The sequence below is a fragment of the Pollicipes pollicipes genome, unplaced genomic scaffold, assembly GCF_011947565.3.
Source record: "Pollicipes pollicipes isolate AB1234 unplaced genomic scaffold, Ppol_2.1 Scaffold_3447;HRSCAF=4054_pilon_pilon_pilon, whole genome shotgun sequence".
Lineage (NCBI taxonomy): Eukaryota > Metazoa > Arthropoda > Thecostraca > Pollicipedomorpha > Pollicipedidae > Pollicipes > Pollicipes pollicipes.
In genome coordinates, this window is record NW_023596297.1 from 32,882,488 (window position 1) to 32,893,962 (window position 11,475).

Here is an 11,475-nt window from a genome sequence, read left to right on the forward strand (position 1 = left end):
TCTAAAGAGAAGTGACAGTGAGAAGAGAGAACGGAAAGATTGAGAGTGTAAGACTGCATTCAGGGGCGCGGAAAATTGACGGTCAGGAGTGGCTGAACCCATCAGCTTTCTTTAACTTAAACATTGCCCCTACGGACATTGACTGGAAAGAAAAAATCAAAACTACCTATAAGCCCCCGCTCTAGTCCAAATATTCTGCCTGAGTGTATCGCATAAACATGATACCTTTAGCCGATCCACACTTAACACTTATCCATATCTGCGTCCTGAACAATGCAGGCTAGCCATGTCACGTTACGAATTATTTGTTCCCAACCACTAACTCAACACCGCTAGGTTTGTGTTTGAAATAACTTGAGCCTTAACTTTGTCAGAAGCCAGCATTTAGCAAAGTGGCACGTACACCATTTATCTTCGCCCATGTCGCTCAGCAGAAGTTTTGATGCGACAGTAGTATTAGTGTTACTCCTCGGAAAAAACAGGAGAGTGGACTATAGTTAGGCTGATATTTCGGCGAAATGCTTTTCTCGAACATCAACCTAACTATCTCCATTCTCCTGATTTTTCCGAGGAATAAGGCTAACACTACTGTCTTATCTTGTCACTAGCTGCTCGTCTCTAATGCACTGAACAACTTACGAAACTTTGATGCTAGAAATGACGTAATGACAGCTAAAGATATATAAATAAACGGCGAAGGCAGTGAAAGCATAAGGAAAATGCAACAAAAGCTTTAATTTTTTGAACCTTGTAAACCAGATACAAAAACTTAGACGTATCATATGAAGCCAGCACCCAACAGTTGTTTGTCACAACGCCCCCTGCGCGCCCCAGTCCGGCAGTCCGTCCGAGCGACCCTCTGACAAGGCCCTTGTCAGCGCCGCCGCCGCCGCCGTCGGCCTGCGGGTCGGCGTCGGCGCCGAGCGGCCGATGCCGACTGCGGCGCCCGCTGGCCTCGGCTGCGCTCACCTTGGTCGAGTCAGCTCAGAGTACCGATCACCACTGATGCCTGGGCAGCGGCGGACGCCGGTTATATACGGCCACGCTGGTGGCGCCGCGGGGCTCGCGCCCGTGCCCTTTCCCCGCCGATCCAGGGCGACAACGGCCGGTCGTACGTCGGGCGGTCACTGCCGGTCACCGCCGGTCACCGCCGGTCACCGCTGGTCAACGGTCGTCTCGGTCAGCTCTGGCCACGGGAGTGGGGCGGGCAGCCACCGGGGACTCAGGCCTGCACGTGCTCGCTGACGGCCGCGTGTTATGACCATTGACGAGCCCATTGCTGGAGACGTAGAGGCAAACAAACGCGATGTACGAGCAGTGATAATTGACTTTAATGACACAACCCCTTTACTGACTGTGAAGGGCTTATGAACGATATAATGTGTTCAGCAAGACGAGCATTGCCACTTCAACATTGATAGATTGAAGTTATGCAAGTCACTAGATGTGTACTTAACATGCATCTGAACCAACTGTGATTGCTAAGTTGGTGACACCGAATCCGGTTATGCTTTGCAACCTATGACATCGAAACTGCGATTCCTGAAATCACGCCGTACCCGCCTCCTTCGCAAGACGTGAGCCGGTGTGAGGCGGAGTCAAATTGCAGTATATTCAGAGCGTGCCTATACGGCAACACGTCGCCCAGGCCCCTGTGCATCTGTTACCCTACTTATGTGGCAAAGGCGATGTACTATTTTTGCTGCCATAGATATCTGCATAATGGATATCGCTTTTCACATTTCTCAATCATGGCACTACGTTATAAGTTTTTTGTAATGTTTGACAGGGGCGCTGAATCTGCAACTATTTCCAAGTCGGCAAGCACATCACAAGGAAAATGGCAACTCCTCACAGTCTCCATCCTTTGTCTTTAGCTGAGTGTTAGTTCTCTATATACTTCTGGCCTCGTAAGGTAGCGTTTGTGGGCTACTTCCAATACCTTTGCCGTGCTGTGGAACTCGCTCGCGCCGAGGATCGAGCACGCTGAGGGCCAGGCTGGGCGGAGATGCTTCGCTTCGGACCGTGTGGGTTATCGTGGAAGGGGAGCAAACGTCGGCACCGATGTCAGGTTGATGCGTGCAGCGTATGCAGAAATGAAAACAAGTCAGTGCTGACTGCACTGAAGTCAGGCCCAAACACTCCGCTGACCATGAGCATGCCGGTATCAGACGCTTTTTAAGTCAATTTCAGTCTTTGGCAACCAGAATAGATCAGCATTTGGTGACACACCGTGGTGTTAGTGAATTAGACCCAATGTATGTTGAGTCAACTAGCAAGCAAGCAGACAAGGCAAGCAGGTAAGCAGGGTTTGCGCTATTTTCTACCCGCCGGGTCTGGTCGCAATAATCGGACCAGGGCTCCCCGCTGAGTGGGTTGGGCGGCAGTGCCGGTCTCCGTCCGTGTGCATGGCGGCTCAGATAAGAGCAGAGGGGAATTTGCGGGAGGGGGTGGGGGAGACACTCGGAATGGATACCGCAGAAAAACGCCCTGTTTACGTGTACTAGTTCGAGCATGTCTGTCTGAAAACTATTTTCTAAATTTCATTCGCATAATGCACGTACCATTTGATATGCGACGGATTACAAAAGGTATCTGTATCTAGCTACCAATTCTTCGCGTGGAAAAGACATCCGTTCACTTATATATGCTGGCAGAAGGGCATTCCAGTAATGAGTGACATACCGCACATTAACTAAAAACCACGGATCGTGTGTATGTGCTGACAAGCGATCGACAATTTTCACATGCAAATTCTCAGGATGGTTCAGTTAAATATGTTGGACTGTTGCTTTGCTTCTTCAGATAGTCAGACATGGCCCAGTTGGTCCACTAAAAAAGCAGAGCAACAGTTAAGCACGTTGGAGGAAATGATAGATGTCGGCGACGCTCGTCATAATTGCAATGATCCATATGAACGAAACAGGAAACTTAAATTTCTTACCACTGTGCGAATCAGCTGTCACGCAGGAGAGACAGAGAGAGAGAGAGAGAGAGAGAGAGAGAGAGAAGAGAGAGAGAGAGGAGAGAGAGAGAGAGAGAGAGAGAGAGAGAGAGAGAGAGAGAGAAGAGAGAGAGAGAGAGAGAGAGAGAGAGAGAGAGAGAGAGAGAGAGAGAGAGAGATAGAGAGAGAGAGAGAAGAGAGAGAGAGAGAGAGAGAGAGAGAGAGAGAGAGAGAGAGAGAGAGAGAGAGAGGGTGGGAGGAGAGAGCGAGACTTTCTTGCACTTTGGATGAAAACGAAACATATTTGGTATTATTTCGAAATTGGCATTGCGGTGACCTGCAGCATATTCTATTCTAAGTCTGGAATGCATCAGCCTACAGACATAAAAGTCACCGCCAGACCACAGGTCAAGTGGAGGCGCTCAGCCAGCTGGTGGCTGCCAGTGGCTCGGACAAGACAAACCCGCCGGCTGGCGTCCCCGTCGCTCGCACCCTCCCCCCTCCCCCAGGCTCGTCACGGGAGGACTGCTCCCGGGAGGGGAGGGGAGCTTTCCGGGGTTATCGAGCGAGTTGGAAGGGATCGCCCGTCGGTGGTGAGGACATCCGTCATCAATGACAGTTCAGTGGACACCCGCTGAGGTCTCTGGCCCGGCCGGATCTGCGGCAGTGTCGCGTCGCCGGGCCACAGAGCCGCCGACGGCTGATGAAGTAACGTCCGCGAATCACAATAATATCCGGCCCATAGCGACGTCAGTTATCTGTCGGGAAGCGGACAATGCCGTCTTGTTTCCAGGTGGTCTCCAATATAGTGTGGCCTCGGTTCGCCTGAACCAAAAAGGGGTCATTAACACTGCTTAAGCGCGCAACTCAAATGACCATGATAACATAAATCTAAAATGAACAGAAACCACAATCCCCTTGCAAACCAACCAGTTACTTTCATTGCAAGAGCTGCCAGGTCTGACAAAGCTCGAGACTAGTCAATTTGCAACGTGACTGTGCACAAGCGTGTGAACGTTGTACCGCTGGACCTCTGCCCGCAGGACTCAAGGACATATGGATAGGCTGAGCTCTTATGAAAGGCTACATCTGAACGGTTTGTATATATGTATATTTATATGTTTTTATATATTTTATAAATGTGTGCCTATGTATATGTATATATATACATATATATATATATATATATATATATATATATATATATATATATACGATTGCTTCAACTGAATGAGTTATTGAAAGACTGTCTACTCGGAAGCGGCTCAGATAGGATAATAAACAAATGTCTTCTCAAACCTTGTGTGCTTGCGACATGATGTCTTGTTCAGAGGTGAGCGATATTGGCAAGAACATACGAGAAATTGCTGAAAGAATGAATGAACGAGCTACAAAATAAACGATGCCCGCCCAGTAGGGAATGTGAGATGAGTATGCTATAGTATGAGCGCTAATTAGTCCTCCAAATTAAATTCCGCAAAAAGCAATGACCGTAAAGGCTAAGATTAGTGTTTGAGCGTTTCGAATTACAGACCGTTCCGAATTCTAGAGCTTTAGGTTCATACGGCGAGAGCTGAAGTACATCATACCAATGTTAAGCCTTTTTGCGGACTTAGGGACGGAATCATTGTTCGGGCGGAATAATTGTCCTTGTCCGGTGTGTGAGGCAGGCACAATGCGTGTACACACAGAGACTGTGCGCACGTGCACCAGGCGAGGCAGATAGTTCAAAACATTGGTGCATCCGTGATGCTATTTCCTCGGCTCAATCATTCCATAAAACTATCTTGCTTTAGATAGCTCCAATCAAAATTCAGGTAAAGAAGAGGTGTAACATAACATCCGGGACTCACTCGGGGAGACACGACGGCTGGTGGATGAAGATCTACTTCTCCACACCAGAGAAAACCAGACCCACCTTTTCACAGCAGCTCAACGGTTTTCGGAGAGGAGAGGTGCATGCGACTATATATGGCGGTGGGATTTGAGACTGAAGACGATTGTGCGTACTGTGGGAGGACGGTATGCCTGTCTGTGTCGAATATGGTGGGCTACTTTACGAAGCACCGAAATGATCAGACAGTTGTAATCTATCGCGCAGATCTCACTAGGAGACCCGAAAACACAGCCGGCAGGAAGTCTCAAGCCCATCCCCATCGTCATACATAAAGCATCCTGCCGTTGAGACACAACACCACCACCGGCGTCAAATATGAAGTGTGCGTTAAGAAACGACATACACGGCCACAGTCCTGCGTATAACGCGCCCACCAGTTTGGGACGGTTGTGTGGAGGGGACGTCAGTCAGACGGCCGTACCATGATCGCTCCTCCGACACATCAAGGCAGTGTGGCTGGGAAAGGCTTCCTCTGAATGACTAGGGCATCTGTACCAGTGTTTAAAGAAGCGAGACGTGTGCGCGGAAAAAAACTGAAATGACATAACGAAACCTCAGCCCAGTCGTCCCTTGTGGTGACCTCGCAGTTGGTCTGCGGTCGGTTAACATCACTGGTCAGTAATGCAAAAAAGGCAGCCTTGGGCCGCGCGCTTGCGTCAGAGGCAATAAAAATATAATAATGTGAATGATTTATTGGTGTTTAGGTCTTTCCCAGCCGGTTTCACAAACTATTTCGATGATATGCGACCAGTCAGCACGCCAGTGATGTGAGAGAGTGATATAGTTTGTGAGCTGTAATACAGATAATTGAAAAGCTCTGAATAAGTCGCAGTGTTTCAAGTGTTTTCACCTATTTCCACTGCCGAATGACCGTTTTTCATGGCACTCGTGACAGCACAACGCCCTGCAATTATTTAAGATATCGAGTCGGGCTGGGCTGCTGTTCTGCTAAAGCTGAGCCCGACCTGAAGGTCTGGCTATCGCCTCTTAACATATCGAGTCGGGATGAGCTGCTGTTCTGCTAAAGCTGAGCACGACCTGAAGGTCTGGCTATCGCCTCTAAACATATCGAGTCGGGCTGAGCTGCTGTTCTGCTAAAGCTGAGCCCGACCTGAAGGTCTGGCTATCGCCCCTAAGCATATCGAGTCGGGCTGTGCTGCTGTTCTGCTAAAGCTGAGCCCGACCTGAAGGTCTGGCTATCGCCTCTAAACATGTCATCTCTGAAATGTGCTTTTGGCAACGTGAACTCAAGTTTTCGTTCTAGATACACTGCGGGCAACGCAAAAACCAAGATATGGTGGTTATGTTCACTTTGTGTATGCTGCAACCACGACAGACTCAAAATGTTCCAGCTTTACATTTGGCTTGAGTGCACACCGTTCTGTAGGCTCTTTTTCCGCGTACTTACCCAAGGGGCAAACAACATGCACACTCAATGACCGGGATGTATTAGTTAAATGACGTTATTGAACAACCATGTTCATATTGTCAAAACTCGACGGTTCAAGCTGTACTCATACTTGTTAAGAGACGAAAACTGGGAGTGACGCCATTTCGGCCTGATACTAAACCGGTCACTTTTTAGTAATGCCTTACGTTGTTGGTAGTGAGTCGCGAAATCCAATAAAAAGCGTGAGCTGCATCAATGTTTGTCGGACTGCCAAGGCATACCATTTTTTGGTATCAAAGCCGCTAATGACCCACGCACTTCTGTGGTCAGTAGTACATGCTCATTACCGCGTGAAATGTACGGAAATGTTTGACATTTTGACACTCACAAGAGACCATGTGATACAATTTGAATGAGAAGTAGGCGTATATAAATAATAGAATGGAAGCAAAAAGAAAATACACAAGAAAACAAACCTTAACATAAATGCGTGTTTGGCGCATTGCAGTATTTTCTCTGCAACGCCGCAATGGACTTCCGGGCTTGTGTATATTTAGTGTTTCGCGCCAGGTCCCAGTGACGTCACTGTGCAATACCTCATTTCTGCAATGCCAAACCGCCGCATTGAGCTTCCCTGAGCAATAGCATCTAACTGCGACGTTACAGCTTAGACACTGCACTTGTCTAGGACATTTGAATATGGAAGACAACGCACGGACATCACATGCGCATGCAATTTTAAGTGAGACTCTTATTTCCTTCTCTCGCTTTGTATTTGGTCCCTCGCTCGCTTTTGTGTTAGGAGATGTTGACGTATGCACAGAATTATCCCACTGGCCTAACTAAAACGTCTAATTACAGTTTTACGGTATATTGCAGGACCTGACATGTCAAGTTGAAATAATTATGAGTTCAGAGTTCTTATAACTAGTCGACCGCCTTTAATATACTAGGAGATAGTGATTACACGATGTGATACAATAGCGATGTTTAACCGACGCTGGAGCCTTTCCCTCCTATAGCAAGTTGGTTTTAAAGGTGCTTTGGCCTTGAAGGTAAGTGCTTTCAGTGCTTTGAAACTTTAAGAATTATATCAGTACGCAACACTTTGTTCACAAATGGTCAGGTGTGAACATCATGCATGATAGAAGATGTCTGGGCACAGCTGGCTTAAAGTCACGCTTCATATAGCTGGGGGGCTTACAGCCAGAAGTATTCCTACCCAGTGAGGATTACACGTACCAGCCCACCTCTCATTACTCTTGCAGTATATGCACAGCACTCCGTATTGCATAACTGTAGTCTATTTCGTGGCTCATCACTACTACATTGCACATTTTGTTCCAGCAGTTTGTTGTACACAAGTTCAGAAGCATAATATAGGACATACCCTGGCTTGAATACTTGCCTCCATCACCACTTGAGTCAGGCAATAACTCATTATTTCGCAACACTTTCTGTGACCTCGGCAAAGCTGTCAGGTCCAATTTTTATCCTTGTTGCCTGTCCTTTGTTAGACCTCGTGCAAAGAGTAGGAGCTTTTGATCCCCTGAGAACGCCAGATGCGCGGGTGTGTCACTTTTGACTCTAGGGTGATCCGGGCGCCTCCTGAATAATATGGGGTTGTGGAAAATTTGATTACTGAATAGGGTTGCGAGATGAAGCTGTTGAGACACCCCGAAATTTAGGTCGACCAGACTTGTCCTGCCTCTCGCCGCCTGCCAAGGCATCTGGTAGCATCCTATAATGTTCGCCGGTCGTAACACTTTATCACGTGTGTTTTGTCCCTTTACAGGTTTGTAACTTTTTAGCTGATCGGTTGACTGGCAATGTTGATCGCTTTAGCAAGGCATCACATTAGCATTACGCGGAAGCAAATAGTGAGTTCATCCTCCTCGTGTCTGTGTTGTGTTTGAGATAAACCACCTGATTCTGGTGTCGGGCCTCTGGGAATCCAGCGCATGGACAATGACCACTTTCATGTCTTCCCAAAGGCGCTGACTGCATTTATCTACGCCTCGATCTCATGCACGAGATGATGACACTCACATCTGTCAGGACCACCACCACGGTGCAGCCCTTTTACGCCGCAAAAGGCGCGTTGCTTCAAATTCAGCAACCAATGTCTGAGCAGGGCTGTTGGTAAGCATCGATTAGCCATCCGCTTGGAGTGTTTCCCCACCTGCGGCAGCTTGCAGCTACTTTTACTTTTTCCTCTACTACTTGCCATGTCATTTGCCGATACCTTGTAGATTATTTTTGCTACTCTTCTTTAGAGCGCGGTTGTGCTAACATGCAGCTATTTTATTGGGGAGATTCGAAGTTTTAACGATGGCCCTGATTATCCTATCCCAGAAATTCCCCCAAAATCCTGACGATTTCACTCACAGCTTTAGGTTTTCTAGAACATTGAACAATTTTCTTGCATCTCATCTCTAAATCAGGAACACACGAAAGATCGTTAAGCCATCGCCGAGCTCTGGGTAATACCAGGTTAAGTAAAACTGATTAATACTACGTTTTATTCCAAAGGTTATGCATTGCGTGCAACTCTTACAATTCACATGACATGGGTTGAGTTACGGCTACCTGATGGGGCCGATTGACTTGAGACATTAGTCTCGAAATGTGATAACTTATTTACCACAAGTTGACGGCACTGCTCGTTTGAGCATAAACAGCTATTTAAAGCGTGTTCTAACATGACCTTCTGGCGATCTTAGCGATCTCAATGTGACCTGATTGTGTGGCAGACATTGATCGGGAAGAGTTCAGACGAAGTGATTAACTAAATGAAAAGTTCCGAATTCGAAAGTGAATTCGAATCGCAGCCAATAGAAATACATTCAACCGCACGAGCGTTTCTCAAACGCGTCATGTCCATGAAATGACCTTGCAAGGAAATCAGCGCTTTGGCAGAATTTGACAAATGGATCGGCTGCTGACAGCTGCTTCAAGGTCCATGAGCTTCAGATTAAAGGTTAAGAAAATCGTCCGGTTTTCGGGACAACCCCCTCGACCAGGTGGTCGCAATGCACGCATTATTAATGTTTACCATAGCTGGTCGCATTGTATAAAGCGGCTCTCCTGACCACCCATTCATGTGGCAGAGAATTGCAAAATAGCGTACGACGCGCACGTCTTCATGAATGAATCATAGCAACCTTCAGTAGATAAAATCACGTTGGGCAACCTACTACGCCGTAGCTGATACTCAAACGCATCAATCGCCACAGTTTGTCAAGATTAGAGACCACCAGCCAGGCATTTGATCATAGGTGATTGGCATGGTGCCTCGCAGACATGGACTTTTTAGTCGCAACCGTGCTGTTCATCGCGAAACCGGCGAGCGGGATGAGGCCTGTTTTTGCCGTCGTAACTCGCCCGGCGGTCAAACGACCTGCACAAACCAGTCGCTGGTCCCCTTGCGCTCCCGCGAAACTGGGGCACAAGATGCGCCCGAACGGCTCCGTGCCGCAGGTTTGCGCATCACTCACCGCTGGCCGAAACGTCGATGACGTCTGCTTCGGCCACTCTTCCAGGGCCTTTTTATTTAGTCTTCGAGTTTTTAAGACGTCCATTTAAAAGGTAGCACGCTACCATGCCGAAAATCTATCCTTTAGGGCTTTAGACCTTAACCAATGTATTTAAAAGCCGTTGCTGCAATAATACACTTTCAAGCTTCCCAATGACAATGTTTAATTTTAAGCTGATGTCTTGGTAATAGCCTCGCATAGGCCTGGAAATTGCGGACAGCGCATTCAAATGCACTGTTTGAAAAACACTTCTTTCTGCGCTCCTCTTTATCAGCTCAGAGGTTCTTGGCTTTCGTCCTTGCACTATCGCTAAGACAGACCATTGTGCGTACAAAATCACTCATCTTCAACAAAATCACAAAAGTAGCACTTCCAGAATCGTCTGCTAAAGTAGCGTTATAAGATCATTCCTTAGACATTCATTTAAACATCACTTTGACTGGACAGGGTTGTATTCAGAACGCGTAGAAACCAAACAAATCGTGGTGAACAATGGCTTTTTAAATTCAGACTGAAAACGAAACGCAGCGGCATACGACAAAATACTTTGACGATAAACCAAGGCAAGTCGAGCAGCCAGCCATCCGACCGCATTACCAAAATAAAGGGATTGAATGTATGAATTCGAACAGGACACAATCTCGCAACATGGAAGAGAGTCCGGCCAATATCCTGGTGCCAACAAAATGCGTTTTTCTATGATATTGCTTGGCAAAATATATATTTGTATAATGCGTTTCGTTGCGTTATCCCAGAGATGTTAATAAAACAGGCAGACACTATAAATCTATATACTTTTGAGACACATGTGCTCAGGTTCAAAACAAGAGAACTTGTCATTTAAACTGATATCAATTGCCAAATGCCTTTTACCTCAGCTGGTCCAAATATGCTGCTTCAGCCTTCGGAGCAAATTATTTACAAAGATATTCCTTTGATTACAGACGTGATTCAGCCCTCCAAGCTGAGCATACACCAACCGCATAGATAATTGCCATGTCATCTAGAGTTGCTCAGGATAGTGAATGTGGGGAGAGGATGAAGGGTGCAGTATTGCAGCGCAGCTGAATCACGCGGAGATGGGCGGTGCCAGCCTCATCTAGTCAGGGCGGCTGCTAGCTAGTGCCTGCCACATTCACTCCATGTGAGTGGGTCTACAGCCATCCAGTGCGTAAGCTTGGACGGAATACCAGGATGATGGCTAGGGTTGTGTAGTCCTTGGTCAGCAACCTTTGGCCCACGACGTGGTTAGACCCCGCTCTCCGGCTGCAGTCTCCGGTGCTATATGTCACGCGGTGTTGAAGTCTGCGGGCAATTGCGGCGCTACGGTCTCGTGCGATGCTCTCACCATGCCCGTTATGCAGCGCTATTTGTCATGTTACCCAGCGTTTTCCCCATTTTCTAAGAATGACTAGTTTACAACATCTGTTTGGACAGCGATGATTCAGAACACACATCCGTGCATTCTTCCTCCTAGTAACACCTGCTCCGTTACTGAGAGAAGAGAGAGAGAGCGGAGGAGGAGAGAGAGAGAGAGACGAGAGGAGAGAGCGAGAGGGAGAGAGAGAGAGAGAGAAGAGAGAGATGAGAGAGAGAGAGGAGATGAGAGAGAGAGAGAGAGGGAGAGAGGAGAGAGAGAGAGAGAGGAGAGAGCGAGAAGAGAGAGAGAGAGAGAGAGAGGAGAGAGAGAGAGAGAGAGAGAGAGAGA

General features: G+C 47.5%; 1 protein-coding gene across 1 annotated transcript in view; it reads right to left on the reverse strand.

Moving 5' to 3' along the window:
• Positions 1-1,154: 1,154 nt before the first annotated feature.
• The window catches only part of LOC119092464 (soluble guanylate cyclase 88E-like), a 35,260-nt gene continuing 24,939 nt past the window's right edge, over positions 1,155-11,475 (reverse strand). Inside the window, exon 7 of the mRNA XM_037215426.1 lies at positions 1,155-1,186. Coding sequence (XP_037071321.1) covers positions 1,155-1,186 — 32 coding nt within the window. The remainder of the gene's footprint in view (positions 1,187-11,475) is intronic.